This window comes from Phyllobates terribilis, unplaced genomic scaffold (genome assembly GCF_046119375.1).
Source record: "Phyllobates terribilis strain yellow unplaced genomic scaffold, ASM4611937v1 Scaffold_10__3_contigs__length_209671492, whole genome shotgun sequence".
Classification (NCBI taxonomy): domain Eukaryota; kingdom Metazoa; phylum Chordata; class Amphibia; order Anura; family Dendrobatidae; genus Phyllobates; species Phyllobates terribilis.
In genome coordinates this window covers 32,368,683-32,394,240 of record NW_027362770.1, presented here as the reverse complement: position 1 = coordinate 32,394,240, position 25,558 = coordinate 32,368,683, and the positions used below count along the sequence as shown (strand labels likewise).

Here is a 25,558-nt window from a genome sequence, read left to right as displayed (position 1 = left end):
GCCTGTGCAAAACAGAGTTGATAAAAACACATTTCTCTGCAATCAAACCTCTACTATGGGCCATACAAGTAAGTATAGAATTACTTTTATTTACCATCTATGCCCATAGTAGAGGTCTGGTAACTCCAAGGGGGTGACAGATTCCTTTTTAAGCTGGTTTTGGGCATAATGATAGTTCCTCTGCTTGACAAGCGTCCAAGTAGCTTATTCTCACCTAAGAGATCTTGTTTATTCGGTTGGCAAGAATGTAAGGTCTCATTTTGTGTCAAAATGAATTCACTTGATAGTCTGACACTGGACTTCCAAGGCAAATTTGTAGTGGATCCATGCCATTTTTAATTGTTTCTCCATCCTTCATGTTTTTATAGTATAACTTTAGTCCAATAACTTATTAACTTTTCACTATGAAACATTTCTGACAATTATTCAGTGGATGCATTCTGAGAAATAATCTGATGTCTCTTTTTCTAGGAATCACCACTGTCCTGACCATGACCACCATCAACACTCATCTTCGGGAAACACTACCTAAAATTCCATATGTTAAAGCCATTGATATGTACCTTATGGGATGTTTTGTGTTTGTCTTTATGGCTTTGTTGGAATATGCATTGGTCAACTACATATTTTTTGGTAGGGGACCACAAAGGCAAAAAAAGGCAGCAGAACGAGCTGCAAGTGCCAACAATGAACAGTTGCGCATGGAAATTAATAAGGTATGTACTACTGTGGCTAAGTGTAGAATTACTTCAAAGGGAGATATGAGAGAAACTGTAGGGTTCGGCAACGGCCACTAAACAATCTTCTTCGCCATACATTACTTATAACTGGATGTTGCTGCAGCAGATATTAGCTATTTGTGGGGGTGCAACGTGTCAGACCTAAATTAATCTTTTTATAGGTCACCAATACGTTAGTCCCAGGCAAACCCTTTAACTTTGATGGCCTAACTCGTGGTTCATAGAAAACTCCACATGTAAAGTAAGAACTGTATAACCTCAGTTTCAGAGGGCTTGTTGCTCAGCAGACCATGCAGAAGGCCCTGTAGGATAACTAGGGGCAATGGGTAAATCTTTCCAGCTAGGCATTTGTTCTCCAGTTGAGTAACTTTAGCAGTAGAGCTTCTCAGTGATCCTCTGCAGCACTTTTTTAATATCGAAGTTCTCACAGTGACTACGACCCAACGTGACTAATGTTTATATTTGAATGTGATTGATGCCATTTACCACAATTGTTATAGCATATACTACTTCAAACTATCATTGCTAGTAATTTAAATTGCATCGCCACCATTAGGTTGGTTGTATTATTAGAGCATCTGATCAATGTTGTCATTTTTAGAAGTCTGTCTTGGCAACAGATCCTGTTTACATAAATGTATTTTATTTCACGCCATTTCTGGATATTCACATTAACATTATTCATTGGTATAAATACACCACCTGTGAACAACTGACATATTGCATTCTAATTATGTCCTTATATAATCTTCCGTGGTAGCTAGTGTACATTCTGCATCTTCTTACTAAGTCTAATTAGTGCAGATTGTGCTCACATCACATTAGCATGTGGGTTTTGGTGAATCATATCAATATATTCTGCTAAAAAGTTTGACCCACAGACTGCATAAAACTTCCTTATAATTCTCATCAAGACAGATGAATAATTCAGATAGTTAAATTTGTATTCATGACCAAAAATACTGTGGGTATCTGTTTAGGAATATATTTGCAAATGTTTCATCTATCTCCCTAGTGATATTAACTAAAGTTAGAAAACTGATTAAATAATGCGGGCTACAGAAAATATGAAAGTCACCGCAGCAGAAAATCATATTTGTTTCACCCAACATGGCAAGTTATCACGTATCCTATGATATATCTTTGATTCATAGGGGTGCAACCATTAGAACTGCGACCAATTACGAGAATGGAGCTCTGAAATGCTTTGCCGAAATGAAGCACTAGTTGCATACACACAAGTACTCTATTCATTGTCTTTGGAACTACCATAGAAAACCAAGTGGCCGATCCATAGACAATAGACATTTTCTGACCTTGGGATCTTAACACTGTTTTTATGATCCTAGATGATCAGAAATGTATCACCTATCCAGCGGACAGGTGATAAACTTAAATGTCAAGAATAACCTTCAAAGAATTATTCCAATCTCAGCCTTCGATAGCTGAAATGGGAATTACTGCTTCTAGGTGCTGGCCACCAGAGGTGAGGCTGCGAAAAACACGATACATAGTAGTGTGTCGAAAAAACAGATGAGAGGTAATGACGCACCACCCATAATTACATGACAAGTATGATTCTACCATGTTCTTCCATGTTTACCAGGAAAGCACTGAGGTAGGCCAATCGAAAAACAGAAATATATAAGACTATGTGACCTATATAGGGCATATTTGAGAACTATACATATAGGATATACAGTACAGACCAAAATTTTGGACACACCTTCTCATTTAAAGATTTTCCTGTATTTTCATGACTATGAAAATTGTACATTCACACTGAAGGCATCAAAACTATGAATTAACACATGTGGAATTATATACTTAACACAAAAGTGTGAAACAACTGAAAATATGTATTATATTCTAGGTTCTTCAAAGTAGCCACCTTTTGCTTTGATGACTGCTTTGCACACTCTTGGCATTCTCTTGATGAGCTTCAAGAGGTAGTCACCGGAAATGGTCTTCCAACAATCTTGAAGGAGTTCCCAGAGATGCTTAGCACTTGTTGGCCCTTTTGCCTTCACTCTGCGGTCCAGCTCACCCCAAACCATCTCTATTGGGTTCAGGTCTGGTGACTGTGGAGGCCAGGTCATCTGGCGTAGCACCCCATCACTCTCCTTCTTGGTCAAATAGCCCTTACACAGCCTGGAGGTGTGTTTGGGGTCATTGTCCTGTTGAAAAATAAATGATGGTCCAACTAAACGCAAACCGGATGGAATAGCATGCCACTGCAAGATGCTGTGGTAGCCATGCTGGTTCAGTATGCCTTCAATTTTGAATAAATCCCCAACAGTGTGACCAGCAAAGCACCCCCACACCATAACACCTCCTCGTCCATGCTTCATGGTGGGAACCAGGCATGTAGAGTCCATCCGTTCACCTTTTCTGCGTCACACAAAGACACGGTGGTTGGAACCAAAGATCTCAAATTTGGACTCATCAGACCAAAGCACAGATTTCCACTGGTCTAATGTCCATTCCTTGTGTTCTTTAGCCCAAACAAGTCTCTTCTGCTTGTTGCCTGTCCTTAGCAGTGGTTTCCTAGCAGCTATTTTACCATGAAGGCCTGCTGCACAAAGTCTCCTCTTAACAGTTGTTGTAGAGATGTGTCTGCTGCTAGAACTTTGTGTGGCATTGACCTGGTCTCTAATCTGAGCTGCTGTTAACCTGCGATTTCTGAGGCTGGTGACTCAGATAAACTTATCCTCAGAAGCAGAGGTGACTCTTGGTCTTCCTTTCCTGGGGCGGTCCTCTTGTGAGCCAGTTTCTTTGTAGCGCTTGATGGTTTTTGCAACTGCACTTGGGGACAATTTCAAAGTTTTCCCAATTTTTCGGACTGACTGACCTTCATTTCTTAAAGTAATGATGGCCACTCGTTTTTCTTTACTTAGCTGCTTTTTTCTTGCCATAATACAAATTCTAACAGTTTATTCAGTAGGACTATCAGCTGTGTATCCACCTGACTTCTGCACAACACAACTGATGGTCCCAACCCCATTTATAAAGCAAGAAATCCCACTTATTAAACCTGACACGGCACACCTGTGAAGTGAAAACCATTTCCGGGGACTACCTCTTGAAGCTCATCAAGAGAATGCCAAGATTGTGCAAAGCAGTCATCAAAGCAAAAGGTTGCTACTTTGAAGAACCTAGAATATAAGACATATTTTCAGTTGTTTCACACTTTTCTGTTAAGTATATAATTCCACATGTGTCAATTCATAGTTTTGATGCCTTCAGTGTGAATGTACAATTTTCATAGTCATGAAAATACAGAACAATCTTTAAATGAGAAGGTGTGTCCAAACTTTTGGTCTGTACTGTATATGCAGAAGTAACACTTGCCTCCAGACCCGAATGCCTTGAGTGGAACCAAAGCTATGTGCAGCACATGAGACATCACTATTATAAAATTATTATAAGAGGTACAATAGGTCAAAGCTCTCTTACAGATGTTGCACTAGGAGCTTCAAGATACACCACTCGGAATATTAAAACTTAGCTTACATTGTACTTCCCTGTGTACTTGTTTAGCTCAAGCAGTTTGAACATTGTACTATTTCATATAGCAATATATTGGGAACTACAATGTACACCGGCTAAATTGAGGCTGAATTGGCCTTCATCGGGCAAATAATATTCTATGGATTCACTTAAATAGGTTGCCTGGGACTTTAACATTGATGGCCTACCTTTAAAATCTTTAAGACAGGTCATCAATGTCTGAGCAGTGGGGATACAACACCTGGCATTCCTGCCAATCTGCTGTTCTTGGTGCTGGCGGTGGACAGACCTTCTCAATTGCAGAGCTGTACAGCTACATTAATGGAATAGTTACCATAGCTGGGTACATCATATGCCCCACATTAATTCAAATTGAGGGGGTATGCAATAGCCAGCTGCAGCCATTATTCCTTTGATGGAGCTGTGCTGTGCAGCACTGCAACTAACCAGTTTCAGCCACTGGCAGAAACAGCTGATCAGCGGGGGTGTCAGGTGTTGCACCCCCACCGACCAGACATTGATGACCTATCCTAGGGATAGGCTATCACTGTTAAAGTCCCGGACCACCCCTTTACTGTTTACAATGAGACTTTTTTCAGCATGTAAAGTAAGCATACACTGCAAAATGCAGAATAAAAGATGTCTAAGTTATATCGGGATAATAGAACAGGTCGTTGAGATATCTGGATATAAAGTTAAGATTTTAAATTCTGAGCTCAGCCATTAAAATGTGGGAAAAAAATGCAATGGTCAAACTCAAGTTTAAAGGGAACCTGTCAGCAGGTTTTTGCTATGTAATCTGAGAGCAGCATAATGAAGGGGCAGAGAGTCTAATTCCAGAGATGTGTCACTTGCTCATCAGATTGCTGTAGTTTCAGTACAATCAATGTTTTATCAGCAGGAGATTTTCATTTGAGGACTATGTATCGCAAGGCAGTCTGGCTAATCTGTGTGTCCCCCACCCCCACCACTGATTGGCAGCTTGCTGAAAATGTACAGTGTTCACAAGAAGCTGCTGCCAATCAGGGGTGTGGGCGGAGTTATACAAAGCTCAACATTCTGATCAGTGTTACATCTACAACAGATAAAACAGGGATTCAATCAAAACTACACCAAGCAGTCTAGTAAGTGATACATTGCTGGAATCAGGCATGATTTACATCATGTAACTCTCAGATTGCATAGCAAAAATCTGCTGACAGATTCCCTTTAATCCTGATATTATAAAAAATATCTGCTCAATCATTGTTTTTTTTATTAAATATGTCATATCAGATCAAAGATATTGTTCAGTCATATGCAGTATCATTTAACTGTTTTTACTTGAATTTTTTTTTGTAGTTTCCCTTCATTAATTGTTCTGTATTATTACATTTATTCAAACTTATTATTTTCCTACTTTTTATTAATTAAAAAAATACTTTGTACGATCTGACAATTTTTTCATAGTACCCATAGCAACCAATGTCTTTACTGTACAGAAGAAACCAATTATATTCCGATCAAGAGATCATGGAATTTATCTCATTTTCTCCTGAATTACAGATGGATCCACATGAAAATATTTTACTAAGCACACTTGAAATTAAAAATGAAATGGCAGCATCAGAAGCTGTAATGGGGCTTGGTGATCCGAGAAGCACTATGCTGACCTATGATACCTCCAGTATCCAGTACCGGAAAGCCGGATTACCGCGACACAGCTTTGGACGGAACGCCTTAGAACGTCATGTGGTCCAAAAAAAAAGCAGACTACGGAGGCGTGCGTCTCAGTTGAAAATAAACATTCCTGACTTGACTGATGTGAACGCTATAGACAGATGGTCACGCATGATCTTTCCAGTGGTTTTTTCATTCTTCAATGTAGTCTACTGGCTCTATTATGTGAACTAAGACTAATAAGCCATACAGTAGACAAGAACTGGATGTCTGTTCAGATAATATGTGAAACCAGAAGTGGGGCTTACAAATTAACATTCAGGACACAAGCTATTCTAAAACACCTTAGTTGCTGGCACTCACCATCCTGCTGTATGCTGTACAGATCCATTCCAGACTCATTATAATTACAACACCCTTTCATTTTCTTTTTGATGGTTAGAATTATTTTCTATAGGTAACACGGCTTTTCATTGTGTACACGCAAGTGCATTGAAGTGAGGCGCTAAAGCAATTGGTCATTTTCAAACTTCTCCAGACTCACCCATACATTGCATGGTTTGATTGATGCTTTTGAAGACATTTCAGCTGAAACTGTAATAGTTGTGGATGGAATGGAAAAATCGTCTTGGACCTGAACAGTTTACTCTGATTGGTGGAGATCTATCATAAATACTTATCCATAATTGTCACATCAGCCTTTTCAATAACATAAGACCAGGAACTTGTAGATGCAATTAAGTCCCATTTTTATTTTTTGGCAAGGGGAGATGCCTTTGGGATCCATCAGGCAACAGGGTATTTGTTAGGTCTCTTAACCTCCATTTTTAATCAAGTGTGGATAGTTGATCTTCTTGGAAGAAAGCGAGTCCTGGTAACACAAGCAGTAAGGTGGGCGAACTTCAAAGGGAAATGAAATGGTTACTCTTTCAATGAGACATGTATTGATTAGTGCCCACATGCACAGGTATTCCTTTTCTCATCATTGATTTATGTTAATTCTCCATTTTACTATGTCTTTCTGTCTAAAAATGTAATGGCGTAAAAATGCATAAAATCCCACTCTTGTTCACATGCCTGAAATAAGAAATGAGAAACAGATGTAAATGTAGATGTACATCATTGTGGCACAGTCCATGAGCAAGCTACACAGTATTAATGCAGCAAAAACATCATAAAGAAGGTGTTACATAGACTTTTTCATGCAAGAAGAAAGAATAATCAGTATCGTAAAAAGAAAAGGCAACATAGACTTATGTGAAATACTATTTTGCTCCAGATTTATTTTTTAGGTCAACATTGTGTCTGATTTTGCTGTTTCTTACCAGCTTTGAACGCAAATAAAGCTGCTCGCCCTCATGGCATAAGACCATTTCAATATAAAAAAAAAGACAAAAAGTTCTGGAGGACATAAACGGTGGAAAGAACATCAACGAAACAACATGCGAAATTACCGGTTAGCACCTTTATAGTGATGAACGTCTCTTGCGGCTAATGGGGAATCCATTAAGTACTGTTTGACCTTCAACATTAACTTCAACCTGATAACAACTGATGTTTTTTGTCCTTTAAACAGAAAATTTACTTCTCTACCTTCTTTAAGCTCAAAGTCATCCTTCTATCCTGAACAGCTTCATATCTATACTAAAAAAAAATTGCACATTAATTTGTTCTAGATGATATTTCCATTATTAGTTTCTTTTTGATTTTCTGTTTCTACACTCATAAACTTGAAAAAAAAATATTGTGCCTCTCATTGATTTTCTTTTTAATACTAATGACCAAAATCTACCGCAATGTTAATTTCGCTTTTTAATGTATACTCTATCCCAGGAAGCAATTTTATATCCATAGTATATACCAAAAATACGGCAAAGTTATTTGTTTAGGCAAGATGTATAGTCTGTATTCTAAATATACTCATTGCATTGCATATAATTATGATGAGGCGGATGGCAATTATTTCTGGAATTGTTTTTAAGTTCCATATATTTAGACAAATTCACCTTCAGATGTTTCAGCAGCCATATATCATAATTCTTGAATATTGTTCAAAATGTCAGGTCACAAAAAAGACTTCAAGGCCGATGGATGGATCTTCAAATTAAATTGAAGTTTTGTTATTAAAGTTAGAATACTCTTTGCATAAAGACAATCAGAAGAGAATGATTAACCCATTACAGTTCTACAGGATCCTCCTGTAGGACCCAAGCTTTGACACAATAAGGTCCAGCAAAAAGAAAAACACTTTTGGGGGTGATGTTGAGACAATCACTTACCACCTTAATATATTTGTCATGGATCAGGACACAAATAACCAGTTTGACCTTACTGATTACTATTATTAGTTAATATTAGCAGCAATAATAAAATAAGTAATAAAGATAGCAAAGTAACTTGCCCAAACACAGGGTTACATGTTGTATAAAGAGCGGGTCCTCAGAATTATTTTCCCTGATGGGCCTATGAAACTGTTAATTTCTACGGTTCTAAGCAAAGAACTGCTTAACAGTTTCTTTTAGTGAATTATTTTAGGAGAAAAAATAGAACCAACAGTAGAGTTTAGCAAAAACATACCCTGGTCCAATGTCCAGTCTGGCCTTCAGTACAGCCAGAGCAGTCTTGACATCTACAGTTGGCATCTTCAGTCGGGGCATCCTGGTCACTACTGTGATTTACTAGGCTCTGCAATATTGTGATGCTGTAGTACAATGCTAGTCATGATTGCATGAAGCCTAATGTCTAAGACTCAAATGACATCATGAAATGAGGACTGCCCTGGTCATGGAGGAGTGGACTGGACACAGGACCAACACAAACCTTTTTGCTCAACTCTAACCAGCACTGGTTATTAATGAACAAGGAATCCCAGAATCAATATGTATGCCGAACAGCTGTACAAGTCATGGTCATACGTCATGGTCATGGTCATACGTTTGTTGTATTTGGCAAAAAATTCCTGCTATGTATGCCAAATATTAGCAGAAAGCAAGATATATGAAATAGTCTAAAACTGTTGCTAATATAAATGTTACCTATGAGTTTTTCCTCTTAAATTATCTAAGTTCATCTCAACATTGGCTTTGGATACCAGTGTTGGAAGCTAAAGCTTTCCCCATTACAGTCTTCGATACTGTGGCATGCAGTTAAGTCCAATTACGTCACAGATTCTCCTGAATGAAAATGCAAATGGAAGCAGAAAAAAAGCTTATGAATGGTTGCAGTGAATTTGTATGGTGTACTATTATGACCTTATCAGAATAGATTTTCTACATCGTGAAATTAGTTTCCATCCAACGACTTAGCTTATGTTGCACACACAGAAGTGTAGCTTTTGGTCATGGTATTCTAAAGAGGATTCAATGTTAAAGAGTTTATCGTCAACTTCTGTATTAAACATGAAATATTGACTTGTATTGTAATGTGCTTGAGGATCATACTGTCCATGGACTGCATGAAATCACTGTACACTAGAATGTGAACTTAGAATTACCATAGGAAAAAAAAAGACAGAATGTAAACTCATGAATAGAATGTACATGTCGTAGCTAATCTGTTTCCTTAACCAAGTGCCACATTTATCAGCTTTGCCTGCTTTATTAAGATAAGGGACTGTATCAGCTCCTTACATTTTGCATGCTAGAATTATTGCAGGGTTCTGTGCATCGGGTACATCTTGTAACAAGTTTATTATTCGAGAACATCATGATTCTGAATCACCTTAAAAACATGCTTCTAGCTTCAAATCTACATTTTCCACCGGCTCTTAGTTTCATTAAAGGATATGGCAAAAGAAAGAAATACTAAGGCATGCTATATTTTTCTGCTATATAGATAAAAACATATTTGTATATTTTATGTTAAGCAAAATCTATTGTCACAGTGCTAAAAGAGAAATGAGTTACTTTTATTCATTTGTTTGTCTTCAGTTATATAGTTAATTTAAAAATATTCTGCAGTTTGATTTTTTTTATATTAATGCAATGTTGATGTATGTTGCCTCTTAATTTTTTATAATTTTTTTTTTAATATCTATTCATTGTAGGTATGATATTTCTGAAAAACAACTACATATCACATTTTATCTATGGAAGTCTAACAAAAAACATTAACCATAATTAAATGGACGCATCCTCAATACAGAACATGGCAATCCAGTTTGGCCAGTCATTTAAGAAAAGTTGTTCATTGGGCAGCTTATCAATTAGCTGAGACCCATCATTTCTAATTTATATCAAATTAATTTTTTTTAGTGATTAACCTTTATTTTTATGTTCTCCATAAACATATTATTTAGGGCTGAAGACAATACACTATCATCCAAATAAGATAAAGGTGGCAAAGCCATGTACGCAGAGGCTTTATAAGGCCACACTAAGTCCTTGTGACGTTTGTGCATCACAGTGTGGTACATTATACCATGCCACATTGCAGAGACATGTCGTCTTACGATGTGAAATGGAGCATGCCACTAGGTTTTTTTTTCTCACTTGAAATTTACAGCTTAGAGATGAGTGAATAGATTCAAGAATTTAAATTCTCAGATATTACAAAAATCTGAATTCACCTAAGTGCAATTTTTTTGGAATCTGATTTTACGCACATTCATCAGACTGGAGCCTGCTGGTTGCCATTTTGTTGAACAGTAAAGAGCCATTAAAGGTTTAGAAATAAAAAAAAATTGTTTATTCCCCTTACAGCTCATCTCTCTGGCCCCTGTGCTCCTCACATCACCATTCTGGTCTGCATCACATCTTCTGATCACCACCATAAGCGCTGAATCCATGGGTCTCGTCACGGTAGGCTGGGACTTCCACCTCTCATGAGGCCCAGGACAGTCCTGCACATTTTGTGACTGCATTATGTTGTGACCTTATGGATGCTTTCTCGCGCTGAACTGTGTTGGGCCTCATCGGAGGTGGAAGTCCTGGCCTATAGTGGAGAGGCCTGATAATTCAGCTCTCATGATGGCAATAAGAAAATGCGACAAGGACCGGATGAGTGTTGTGGCTTGAGAGATGAGTATAACTATTTTTTATTGTTTACATCTTACATTTATTATGCTTTGGGGTCAGTAGAAACCCCAGAGCATAATAAGGGACATTTAATTTGTGGAGAATAACTTTTCTGCAAATCATTTTTCTGGAAAATTTGCAAGAACAGGTGAACTCAAATTTTTTCCTTATCCACTCATCTCTATTCCAACTCCACTGTATGGAAATGTAATATCTTGACATCCATGACCCTAAATCTGAGGTTAATACAAGTAAACCTGACTTAGCAATGCATAAAACTATACCAGGCCTTCTAATACTTCTGTGTATGTCCGTCTTTGATAAATTTAGGCTGTAGCGTCCATCTTAAATCTTAGAGTGGGATCTCCATTGCAAATAGAGATAGTTTTGTTTGGGACCAATACGTGCTTTACACTAAAAGCTGGATCAATCAAAATTTAGACATACACACACAGCCATATTATAAGGGGAACATGTCGCATGTACTGTTTCTCAAACCATTCAGGCAAAATAACACATAATGGAAAAAAAAATGCTTTGTCAATAAAATTGCTAGCACAAATAGTGTGCAATCTGACAATCCAGCAAATAAGGTGTTTTTCGTTGTTACAAGGTCAGAAGCAGAGCTTAAAGTACTCTGGTGTTCATAGCAGGTTTGCAACATGTTGCAGGGCAATGTGCTGATGACCTTTCCAAAAGTAGAGTTTAATTATTGACTTATTTTATGGTACAGCTTTAAAGAAACCTTTGAGATGTGTCTGTAAATACTAACTGTAAATGACTGCTAGCAAGTATGATAGTATGCATTTCCTGATCGAAGAATCCAATCATCACGTGTCTGTGTTTTCATGAAGAATGTTCTGTTTCTATTTAATACAAATGCAGGGTATTACTGGTTAAATTATTTTACAATGTCTATAGTTCTCTCCTTTCACATTCTTAACTATTATATATATATATATATATAGATATAAATATATGTAAAGAGGTTATAAAATGATAGAACATTTTTTACATTAAAGATATATATAGATAACATTTATTTAATTTATGAATAAAAGCACAAACTACATTGCAGCAAATAGTTTACTACATAATACACGAACCCCACAGACCAATCATAATTGATTTGTATACCGCTCCTGAAGGGCATCTCAATTACTAGCGCAGTGCTTGAAACGTAGCTAGGTAAATAATATACATATCCTAAGTGTGTGTATATATATATATTAAAATGGTGGCTGATCACAGGAATAAGCTAATAAATAATAATTTTATATGGCTAAAAAAAAAAAAAAAAACAGGAACATTTTTGGTTTATGATATAGGGTTAAAAAAAAAGAGAAATATATTAATCACGTCTTGTAAATTGAGCATTTTTCATCATGTTGATAAAAAAACAAAAAAAAACGAGAGACCTTAGGATAATAGGAATCCCGTTGCATCGTTCATTAGACTAGTCGAATCATTGCTTGTTTGTTTCCTATTTTTATAACAACGCTGATAACCAGTGAAATAAACAATACATAAAACTTCTTAAATTACCAAGATAAGCAAAAATAAGACGATTTTTAGAAACTAGGTAAAAGCGTTCTCTATATGAAGACACACTGTACTTGTAGTGATGCATTACATTTTGCTATATGTATATAGGTCATATAATGTGGGCATCCATTTATGCTGACCATTTGTAAATATTATCAGAGATTTCTTAAAACATTTTTAACTTCTTATTTGTACCTACCGGCAAGGCAAAATCTACTGTAGTACAGTTAAAGTGTTCTCGCTTAATTGTAAATACCGAAAAGCACTTTCATTTATGGGATAATGATTTTGTGTTTTCACCTTTGGTTTGCATAAAAATGCTTAGGTTTAGTACTTTGCTTATTTAGGTTCTGTTTTCTTTTTTTCCTTTTATTTTAATAGGACTGAACTTTTGTTAGCAAGGAGGTTATAGAGCTGAAAGTTATTTTGTAACCTCTAGTGAACGCACTTGGAATATAAACTGGTCTAGAAAATAACAGTTCTGCCGTTTCTACCATATGTTCGTCAGTGGGTACAGGCAGGCAGACTAAACTGTGAGCCTCAAAGATTTCCATTGATATGTGCTAAATATTCCACTTTTTACCCGTTAAGCTTCTTTAGAAATAAATTATAATAATAATTATCCTTCTATAGCCCCAGCATATTCTGCAGCACTTTACAAATCAGAAGGGACAGGTACAAAATAAGATATTACAAAGTAATGCATAACACATAAGAAGTCAAATATATATTACAGATCAATTTGTATTTCTTCTGTATGATCTTTTAGGGGGGAAAAACAAAATATAAGCAGCAAAATTGAACTAAACTAATGTATTTTTTAGGTCCTAAATGCTTCAAATGTTTAATCTAGAATTGGTTATCTGTTCTTGGCATTGTTCTTCATGATAAAGATTTTGTAATTAATGTTACCACTTGTTCCATGATTTGTTTATGGTTAATAATTAAATTCCAAACCTTGATAATGACTAAATTGTACAACACATCATTGTAAGGGTGCCCAATAACTGCAGTTCTTGTTTGTCAATTATTGGACTGTCCAAATAGGCCACAAATCATCCGTCGAACGAGCAAAATGCTTAGTCACTGAGTGAAATTATTTTTAAGCCTGCTGAAAAATCATCATTCTTGAAGCACATTGTGCCGGGTAAACACGTGATGTTCTGCTGATGATCATATTAAAGATCTTTTTGTGGACATGGAAGTTTGGTCAGTGTGTCTAAACAGGATATTAAAGAACCACCGATTTGCTTGCACGCAGCCGATTGACGATTGTCCAACAGCCATGGCTTAAGTGTAACTATATCTACCTATTTTGTAATGGATAGTATCCCACACTGATTAGTTTTTGATCACAATGAGACACAAACATAAAAGATTGCAACAGATGTAAAAATCTATAAAACATATATTACAGATGAACGGATCAATCCACCGAGGATCAACTTTGAGTAAAAATTCTTGGAATTCACAGGCCCCCATGAATTTGAATTTTAGACTTAGAGCAGGCTAATGATGTTTTGTGTGTCCATGCGAGCTTCCCCATAATGCCCTGCAGCTGCGACATCACATGGTCTAGCGAGCCAATTAAGGGTATTATCAGACCTTGCATATAATACTAAGTGGGGAATCTAACAGCTATTTTAGAGCAATTTTAGGATAGAGCAAGAATATTAGATTGGGGCAGGGAGAAAAGCCCTAAAACATTTGCCAAATGCTGTAGTCAGTAATAGGTAATACATCTGCAATACAATGATAGTAAAGCTGGCCGTACACATTAGATGGTGGTCAGCTGAACAATGCTTTGGCCGATCGTTCAACTGACAGCCATCTCAGGAAACACTCCCATGCACAGGAGCTCTCATTCAGCCGAGTTCCTGTGTTCTCTATGAGAAAGATGCCAACTGACAAGGTGGCATATCTCAGTGAGAAAAATGCAATCAGCAGTCTGAAATTGGACATGCATCATAAATATCTCTCCCAACCGTCAGTCGGCCGGTGCCCCCATACACATTAGACTGTCGGCCGAACCTGTTCAGCCAACATTAGTCTAATGTGTTTTTTTGAGCCTTAATATTCTACAATATAGAATATCAATCAATAGGAGAGAGATAAGTTAGTAGCAGCAGTGCCAATGTAATTAATTGCGGAAATGGTCTATTTGTTCTGATGTAGTTATAATCAAACGACAAACCCTTCTCTCATCCTCACAGTAGTACAATAGTTCAGAATGTAAAATCTCTCTGTCCCACTTGTGAAATAAACATTTTCTGATAAATTACAATACCTGGGATTTGTTGCAAACAAGGTCTGTAATATATATATAGAGAGAGAGAAAGGGAAAGATTTAATGACCACAGGCTGATGAAAAGCTCGTTGGCGCTAAAGGTGCTGCCAGCAATCTTTAGACTTCTAGTACAAGAATTTTAATTGTGCAAAAATAACACATTTTCTGATCCAAACTGACTTCTTCGTCTTCTTAGTTAAAACACAGACAGGCATTTGAGATGCATTAAATATAGATATAGCTTTAAATTTAAATACATTAATCATATATACATTTTATAAATTTAAAAAAGACCTCTTATGTGCTGCATTATAAATATATCTATCTGATATCAAGGCTACACGTATTCCCTTGACCCTTTAATAAACTAAAGTTATTTTCAGAGAATTGTGGAACTGTTAATGTATATCCTATTAAATAAAATAATAATACAACCAAATATCTTATTTGAATATCTTCAGATGCTTTATTTATTCACTCATTTTTTAGCAAATTTTTAGTAATTTATGAAAATGATCTAAGTTTGAGATGGAAACTTTTGAGCTCACAATTTTTTATCCACTGATGTTTTATGTTGTGGTCACATATATGTTTATATTAATAGTGCTCATAATAGATACACATTTTTTTTGTTTTTAAATGTCTTGGTAAACAAAATATTTTGTGGATGTAAAGTATTTCCAAATTTGATGTTTGTTACCATAAAGTATGCATTTTTATACAAATTTCATAGAAAATTTCCAGTTAAAAGTTTCTTCCCTGAATTTTTCAGTGGAAAATTATTACGTCTAGAGGAAGAACCTGGTATAAAATATCGCACTTGGGAAAACGTAATTCTTCAATATGTGTAAAACAAACTCTTTTCTTGACATTATGCAATATATTGACATCCATCATATATAATGAAACGTATAAAGCTATATTAGCTGAATTCACTAAAACACATGGTGTGAGAATTGACCAATGGCACATATATTTAATAAAACTCCATTTATCTTTAATCAGTGTTAGAGATGAGTAAATCTATTTGAGGCAAATGGAATTTGTCTTCAATTTCACAAAACATTTTTTGTTGTTTGCTTTGTGTGAATACAGCAGAAGAATAGGGAATAGGCACCATCTAACCTAAGCAAGTTTTTAGTCTTCTCTATAGGTTCCTTCCAGTCTTTGGCACCTCCATTACTAACTAATCCTTACAATGTCTGAAGAGACCTCAGAGGGCTTGAAAAGACCACAGAAGGAAATAAGGCACATTCGATTTACATAGAATAAATTTGATGCAAATCAAATTTAATGAACAGATTCAAAAAAATCTGTTCAAAAGATTTTCTTATCCTTAATCAACGCCTATAAAACATTTTAAGCTGCTTCTAATGTTTGTTTGATTTGCTGGTGTTTCTTGAAAAAGTAAATCATTACATATATATTAAAGGGAAACTGTAAGCAGTTTCATATGGTCCGAACCACAGACTGCATGAATCAGACACTGGCTGTGTATGTCTTACTATGAAATGTTGCAAAATTTCAGAGAAAATGTGCTCCGGAGGTCTAGTCCAGGGCAGGTCCCTGGCGACTTTTCGCCACATTCCCCTAGACTGACCAGCCTCCCTCTATTCATACACATAGTAAGAGATCTGTCAATCTAGGGGAACAGTGTTGAAAGAAGACATCAGTGACCAGCTTCAGACTAGTTAGGCCAAACACATGGACCATACACAGCTATAACGCAACCAGAGTTTGATTAATGCCGCCCATGGTTCGGGCAACATGAATGTACAGTCAGTTTACCTTTAAGAAAAGTTTCTTTGGCGTAAGTGTCATGCACATTTACTAATATATATTATGTAATTGTGTAACACATTTCTATATGCGCCATCATAAAGCATGTGTATTATGGATACAATGTACACTACTGAACTATGCTAGGTTACACTTTGTGTACGTAACACATTTTTGTTCAACATTATTTTTCAATAATTTGAATATAATTTAGCTTAAACTTTATCCTCCCTTTTTTGTAAAGCCTTTAAAATGTGTAAGAACTAAGGGGATGTTGATAAATATGGTTTTGATTTAAACACCATTTTTTTAAATCCAGTCTCAGTATAGCTTGGATTTGGTATATTCTACCCAAACCCACTCTATATTTCAGAAACAGAGAAGTACAAGTTCGACAGGTTTGATACGAATCATTAGACGTCATAGTACAAAAGCATAAAAACAGTAAGGTTGCGGCCTCTGAGGACTTTTCTATGCTCATCATAGAATAAACCGGATACTCCAAGATTCTTACAACATGTTTGTAATTTGAATTTTTCTTAGATTTGTTTTAGAAGATAAAAAAATAATTTCTTTTGTCATACAATGAAGAAGCAATACTGCACTAAAAATGTGTTAATCATGAGGGCTTCCATATATACTGATTTTTAAATTTCCCCAAACTTTAAGTTTGTCTATTAGAGTTATATTCAATCATTGTTTCATTTTAAATCTTTCAAATATGCAATGAGTAAAAACACGCACAAGTGGTTTCCAGTCTTCGAAAGAAGAATTAGGATTTTGTCAATACTGACAGCAAAAATTACAAATATATTTTCGAGATTTTGGAAGTAGTTTACATCCACAGAAGTTGATTCACCGCATCATTCATTGCCTTCATGGTGTCATTTTCACATTTCTTATATGCATTTAATGATTTTTTTCCCAATGGTTTGTTAAGAAAAAAATGCTAATAGAAAGTAGATTCAATTTAGTCTTCATAAAAAAGACTGCCAGCCTCATAAAGAATGGGGTAGTAAACATATGATTGTAAATGAGTAGCGCATAAAAGATATTTTCTTGAATTTATTGCAGACAGTTGCAGCATGTAAATATATAACAATGTTGGCTAGTGTGTAATTCTTGAATTCAAAGATATAAATAAAGATCTAAATTAAAAGATGCATTATGATGTCATTTATTAAAACAGAAGCCGTGAATTAAAGAAGACTTCCAAGGGAAACAAACTGTGCACTTTGCCTGATACAGACTGCTGTTATGCAATTCTTCTAGCGCTGGATCTGACAAAAAGTATGAGAACTGACAAATAATACATGTTAGCATTTTGATATTGAATAGTGATGAGCGAGTATGTTCTGTTAACCCTTTCGGCGAGGATGCTCGGGTGAACACCGAGTATCTTCAGCATGCTCGGGTGTTATGTTTCAGTCTCTCTGTATCCATGATTTGCGAATGTTTGACAGCTTTAATACATGTGAGGAACAGGGGTGGATTAAGAGTAGCAAGGGCCCCGGGCAGTTTAGAAGGCGCGGCCCCCCACACACACACACACCTGATGTATCACGTGACATGTCACATGATCCCCTGTGATAGATGTAATTTGGTACAATATTAATATATTAATTATAATATTTTTTTTTACATTAATTGTATGACTTAATATTGAGCACAATTAAGTATGCTGACATCCCCTTTATACAGTATGAGACCCTACACACAATATGAGCTGCCACAATCCTCCCATACACAGCAGGAGGCCGCACGTAGCCATCTATACACAGCGGGAGGCCGCACGTAGCCATCTATACACAGCGGAAGGCTGCACGTAGCCATCTATACACAGCGAAAGGCCGCACGGTGCCATCTATACACAGCGGGAGACCGCTCGTAGCCATCTATACACAGCGGGAGGCCACACGTAGCCATCTATACACAGCGGGAGGCCGCACGTAGCCATCTATACACAGCGGGAGGCCGCTCGAAGTCATCTATACACAGCGGGAGGCCGCACGTAGCCATCTATACACAGCGGGAGGTCGCACGTAGCCATCTATACACAGCGAGAGACCGCACGTAGCCATCTGTACACAGCGGGAGACCGCACGTAGCCATCTATACACAGCGGGAGGCCGCACGTAGCCATCTATACACAGCGTGAGGCCGCATGTAGCCATCTATACACAGCGGTAGGCCGCACGGAGTCATCTATACACAGCAGGGGGCCGCACATAGCCAGCTATACACAGCAGGAGGCCACACGTAGCCATCTATACACAGCAGAAGGCTGCACGGCGCCATCTATACACAGCAGGGGGCCGTACGGTGCCATCTATACACAGCGGGTGGCCACACTTAGCCATCTATACACAGCAGGGGGCCGCACGGTGCCATCTATACACAGCAGGAGGCCGCCCGGTGCCATCTATACACAGCAGGAGGCCGCAAGTAGCCATCTATACACAGTGGGAGGCCACACGTAGCCATCTATACACAGCGAGAGACGGCACGTAGCCATCTGTACACAGCGGGAGACCGCACGTAGCCATCTATACACAGCGGGAGGCCGCACGTAGCCATCTATACACAGCGGGAGGCCGCACGTAGCCATCTATACACAGCGGGAGGCCGCATGTAGCCATCTATACACAGCGGTAGGCCGCACGGAGTCATCTATACACAGCAGGGGGTCGCACGTAGCCAGCTATACACAGCAGGAGGCCACACGTAGCCATCTATACACAGCAGAAGGCTACATGGCGCCATCTGTACACAGCAGGGGGCTGTACGGTGCCATCTATACACAGTGGGAGGCCTCACGGTGCCATCTATACACAGCGGGAGGCCACACTTAGCCATCTATACACAGCAGGGGGCCGCAAGGTGCCATCTATACACAGCAGGAGGCCGCACGTAGCCATCTATACACAGCAGGGGGCCGCACGGTGCAATCTATACACAGCAGGAGGCCGCACGGCACCATCTATACACAGCAGGGGGCCGCACGGTGCCATCTATACACAGCGGGAAGCCGCACGGCGCCCCCCAGATACAGCGGGAGGCCGCACGGTGCCCCCCCAGAGACAGTGGGAGGCCGCACAGCACCCCCCCAGAGACAGCGGGAGGCCACACGGCGCCCCCCCAGAGACAGCGGGAGGCCACACACAAACATATACAGACATATACATACATACACGCATAAACACAAAAATACATATAAACAGACATCACACAATGATATCTGCACACACACACACCATCCCCCGGCTCCCGTCGTCCATCTCCTCTCTGGTGGTAAGTAGCAGTGCAGGGCGCGCACTGCGTGACGTCACACTAGCAGACACGGCCGCACACAGGGCCGTGTCTCCTAGCTGTGATGCTGCCAGGCCAGCACACAGGGAAGTTAACAGGCGCAGTGCTGGCCTGGCCGAAGAAACAGCGGCAGTGCGCCGTTGCTGGGGGAGCGGTCCGGGGGCCCCCCGCCTCTGACTGCCGGTATGTGCCGCGGCGCTGCACATATTATAATGAGGGCAATCTGGCCATGGACCCCCCAGAGCCTCGGGCCCTCCGGGGCCCCGGGCGGTAGCCCAGATTGCCCTCATTATAATCCGACTATGGTGAGGATTTTTCTGTATTTTCATGACTATGAAAATTGTACATTCACAATGAAGGCATCAAAACTATGGATTAACACATGTGGAATTATATACTTAACAAAAAAGTGTGAAACAACTAAAAATATGTCTTATATTCTAGGTTCTTCAAAGTAGCCACCTTTTGCTTTGATTACTGCTTTGCACACTCTTGGCATTCTCTTGATGAGCTTCAAGAGGTAGTCACCGGAAATGATTTTCACTTCACAGGTGTGCCCTGTCAGGTTTAATAAGTGGGATTTCTTGCCTTATAAATGGGGTTGGGACCATGAGTTCTGTTGTGCAGAAGTCTGGTGGATACACAGCTGATAGTCCTACTGATGCTGTTAGAATTTGTATTATGGCAAGAAAAAAGCAGCTAAGTAAAGAAAAACGAGTGGCCATGATTACTTTAAGAAATGAAGGTCAGTCAGTGCGAAAAATTGGGAAAACTTTGAAAGTGTCCCCAAGTGCAGTTGCAAATACCATCAAGCGCTACAGAAAAACTGGCTCACATGAGGACCGCCCCATGAACGGAAGACCAAGTGTCACCTCTGCTTCTGAGGATAAGTTTATCCGAGTAACCAGCCTCAGAAATCGCAGGTTAACAGCAGCTCAGATTAGAGACCAGGTTAATGCCACACAGAGTTCTAGCAGCAGACACATCTCTTCAACAACTGTTAAGAGGAGACTTTGTGCAGCAGGCCTTCATGGTAAAATAGCTTCTAGGAAACCACTGCTAAGGACTGGCAACAAGCAGAAGAGACTTGTTTGGGCTAAAGAACACAAGGAATGGACATTAGACCAGTGGAAATCTGTGCTTTGGTCTGATGAGTCCAAATTTGAGATCTTTGGTTCCAACCACCGTGTCTTTGTGCGACGCAGAAAAGGTGAACGGATGGAATCTACATGCCTGGTTCCCACCGTGAAGCATGCAGGAGGAGGTGTGATGGTGTGGGGGTGCTTTGCTGGTGACACTGTTGGGGATTTATTCAAAATTTAAGGCATACTGAACCAGCATGGCTACCACAGCATCTTGCAGCGGCATGCATGCTATTCCATCCGGTTTGCGTTTAGTTGGACCATCATTTATTTTTCAACAGGACAATGACCCCAAACACACCTCCAGGCTGTGTAAGGGCTATTTGACCAAGAAGGAGAGTGATGGAGTGCTACGCCAGATGACCTGGCCTCCACAGTCACCAGACCTGAACCCAATGGAGATGGTTTGGGGTGAGCTGGACCGCAGAGTGAAGGCAAAAGGGCCAACAAGTGCTAAGCATCTCTGGAACTCCTTCAAGATTGTTGGAAGACCATTTCCGGTGACTACCTCTTGAAGCTCATCAAGAGAATGCCAAGAGTATGCAAAGCAGTCATCAAAGCAAAAGGTGGCTACTTTGAAGAACCTAGAATATAAGACATATTTTCAGTTGTTTCACACTTTTTTGTTAAGTATATAATTCCACATGTGTTAATTCATTGTTTTGATGCCTTCAGTGTGAATGTACAATTTTCATAGTCATGAAAATACAGAAAAATCTTTAAATGAGAAGGTGTGTCCAAACTTTTGGTCTGTACTGTATATACAATATACAGTATATATATGCAAATATGCTATTAAGTATATCCACAAAAAAGTAATAGGTAAAGATTAATATATCACGAAAGTGAAGAGCTCACTCATCAAACACCTGACTCGCGTTTCACCAGTGCTTCATCAGGGGAGTAAGGCAGCGGTGTTCACACCTTGCAGTAACTGAGGCAGTGACCCAAGCAAGTCCAACATAAGTAGCTTTTATTCAGCAACTCACAGGTAAACAGAAAGTTCTCCGGTTCGCAGCCCGGTTAACATTAGTCCATAAATAACGGTTGCCATGGGCAACAGCCGTGTGGGGCCGCTCAGAGCCTGACGGGTGCAGAGCCTTCCCAGGCGTGGGTTCAGTTACTCACAGATCCGCCGAGCTTTGCTGCTGTGCTCCTAGCAGGTACCAACACTGAACAACACTAAACCTTAATGCAGGGTTTTTAAAGGACCTGTGGTAAGAGCCACTGGAAAACCCGGGTTGGAGGGAGGAGGCCGCCCCACTGCCTTCCTGTAGTCTCCTCCAAGAAATGAAGGTCCTGCAGGGTTTTACTAATCTGCCTTAGCCAGATAGCCTGACCAGGTCAATGCTCACCTTCATTCCTGCATTACTGCCGCAGGTGTGTCTGTAACTGCAATGCACTCCAATGTATTTAATAGGTCTCTGTACACATTCTGGGGATATATAACATCCCTCATATACGATCCCAGTCACTGCCTCACAGGGGTAACCTGATGGGGAAGGAATGCAAGTCTTTTAAAGTATCAATAGCCAGTGAAAGAGATGCATCAAATGACAACAGGTGAAATCAATACAGACAAATCCCACATCACCGCAGCACCAGTCACATTCCTTGGTATTGCAGTGCTCATGTGCACCTTGCCTCAGCCTGGCATTACAGTCACTTCATGCTGCGGCGGTCACTTGACCCTCATCACATGACCTCCAAGTCATCAAATCTGGTCACACGACTGCGATGTCTCCATTTCATGTGGGATTTTCTGTATTCATTTCACCTGATCAGTTATCAACGTAAATAGAAAAAAATCAAACTTCCAAACTGTGTTTTTTGGTGGTTGCAATACCACAAACAATGCTATACAGTACCAAAACTTGTAATCGCAGTGAGAGTAAAAGTTCCAGAAGGCACTGTATGAATTTAGAAAGACCGAAGATATATATGTGCCAGGGCAAGAAATAGCAGGTCGTAGTTGCCTTAGGCTAGGCTTTAAATAAGGTCAGTATTGTCAGGCACAGAGGTAATAGCAGCCCATTAAATGCCCCCAATCCCCTGGGCTCTATCAGAGTTTGACAGTGACATTTAACAGGTTAACAGTTGCAGATGGAGCTGCCAGGTATGAGGCAAGCTCACCCAATGAGTCCACACTATATACACACTATATACACACACTACCCGCTTGCGCCGTGCATGTATGACGAATGCTGGTAAAAAGTTAAAAATAACTTGCAAATACAACTGTACCAAATGCATTACTGTTGGCGTGGGTGATGCCACAATGCATATGTGATGCTACATCAGGCTAGCTAATCAAAAGAAGAGCCGTGAACACTACCAGGTAAGAGACAGTACTTCCCCACCTGTCCAGTGGCCACTGACCACTGTCGTGGCCAACTGAATGGGATATGCGAATAAATTTGCACCATCTCTAATTATGGTTATTGTTACTTTAACAGGCACCATGTGCATAATGGGTTTGGATCTTTCACCCAAACATTATCTCATAGTTACACCCCAGATGGAATCTCACTGCAAAATGTCTAGACCATTTTACAGCTTCTCTCTTTAACTATGCTCTGACAGCAAAACAATTCTCCACTCAAAACTCTAGGGGCCTCTAGTTTTTCATCACCTCATCTCCACTACCTATATGTAAAAGTACACAACAATCCAGGACTGTGCCACATCTAAGACTTTCAGGCCAACCAATTCCCCACTATAGTCCCTGCTCCACAGGGAACCTCTGAAGACCCAATGAGTTAACCTATAGCAATCTTAATATATCCGATAATATACTAGGTGAGCCTACAAGAATAAAAATAGTTGTTTGATGCACAGTCAAAACTATGTGCATAATATACAAAACCGTTATTGTCTATACGCAAAACAGATTATACTTTAATTGTGAAATAGTTGTAAATGCAATTATTTTCCTTGGCAGTTATGGTACCCCCTTTTTCTGTCAGTTTTTCATGTGTTGATTTCTCCATTATTTCATGTATTTTCTCTTTTAAATCTGTATTTAGTATGTACAATAAAGTTTTTTTGTATATTATGTACAGAGTATTGAATGTGTGTCAAATAATTATTTTTCTTTTTAGGCAGTATACCAGACCCAATTAGCCTACCCCAAGTGTTAGCTGACTGTTCTCATTCACACAGGTTCTCCACTGGGCTAATTGTTCACAAAGCAGACCTACAGAGCCTGACAATATACCTTAACAATTACCGATTTGGCAGCCATCCACATGAAACTCTTGCAGGCCCACCCTCTACCCAATTCAACTGTATCTGCTTGACTTCTGGTCTTCAATCGCTAGCTCAACCTTCCTAATATAACTCATCAGGCCTCATTAAGCTAGTCAACCTAATCTTCTAAGAAGTCATTACTGAATCCAATAGGTGACCTCTTCCCCTAGCTCCATACAGGTTTTTCCAATCATGACCCTTTAGCCCAGTCCACCACTTCAGAAACTTTCCAGTCGCTCTACACCACACTCCCAGTGACTATGGTCTCAGTTTGTTATTCACTCAAACAAATTGCACCAGTCTAGCACTTTAGGCAGAAAACCGCACACTGCCAAATAGTGCCAAATTCCCTTAATTTACCTAATTCCTCTAGCTACCTCCTACTAACTCTAAATAGGTGAGTGGTACAAAGGCCAACCCACGTATCCCCTATCACCCGCAAGGCACTATATAGGCTTCGCTTGGACAAAGTACCTGAACACCATCACTCACACCATCATCTCCTAGCCCCTTCTGCAACAGTGATATACAGTGACAAAACAAAACAAGTAGAACAGCACTCGAAAGTCTTAGAGGTTTACCTAAGATTTTATTAAATATTTCAGACCCAACAAAAACACTGATTTTGTAACTCTTATTCATAGCATGCAATGTTTTAGGTCAAGAGATTGATTCTTCTTTTAAAATTAAAATTCACCAGCTTCACTAATCTTCCCACAAAAAATAAATTTGCGGTGAATAAATTTGCATGAATCTCAATGCTAAAAAACTGGTAATTGCTTGGAAAACACGTGGAGAAGAGAGAGAAAACCCTGCTAACCATAAGAGATTATATTATACAGGAGAGAGAAAGAGAGGACCCTGCTGACCATAAGAACTTACATTCTACAGGAGAGAGAGAGAGGACCCTGCTGACCATAAGTACCTACATTCTACAGGAGAAAGAGAGGACCCTGCTCACCATAATACTTAACATTCAACAGGAGAGAGGACCCTGCTGACCATAAGAACTTACATTCTACAGGAGAGAGAGAGTACCCTGCTGACCATAAGAGCTTACACTTTACAGGAGAGAGAGAGAGTACCCTGCTGACCATAAGAGCATACATTCTACTGGAGAGAGAGAGAATACACTGCTGACCATAAGGGCTTACACTCTGCAGGAGAGAGAGAGAGTACCCTGCTGACCATAAGAGCTTACACTCTACAGGAGAGAGAGAGAGTACCCTGCTGAATATAAGAGCTTACACCCTACAGGAGAGAGAGACTTATCCAGCGACTCAGGAAATGGAAATCAACTCTGTTGTACAAACTGCTGGGAAC

At 39.2% G+C, this 25,558-nt stretch overlaps 1 protein-coding gene across 2 annotated transcripts in view; it reads left to right on the top strand.

The window, feature by feature from the left end:
• Positions 1-17,698, top strand: part of GABRB2 (gamma-aminobutyric acid type A receptor subunit beta2) — a 444,575-nt gene extending 426,877 nt beyond the window's left edge. For both annotated transcript variants that reach the window (XM_073649520.1, XM_073649521.1), the window contains 2 exons: positions 472-716; positions 5,796-17,698. In XM_073649520.1, the coding sequence (XP_073505621.1) occupies positions 472-716; positions 5,796-6,143 (593 nt within the window). In that variant the 3' untranslated portion in view covers positions 6,144-17,698. The remainder of the gene's footprint in view (positions 1-471; positions 717-5,795) is intronic.
• Positions 17,699-25,558: the final 7,860 nt, after the last annotated feature.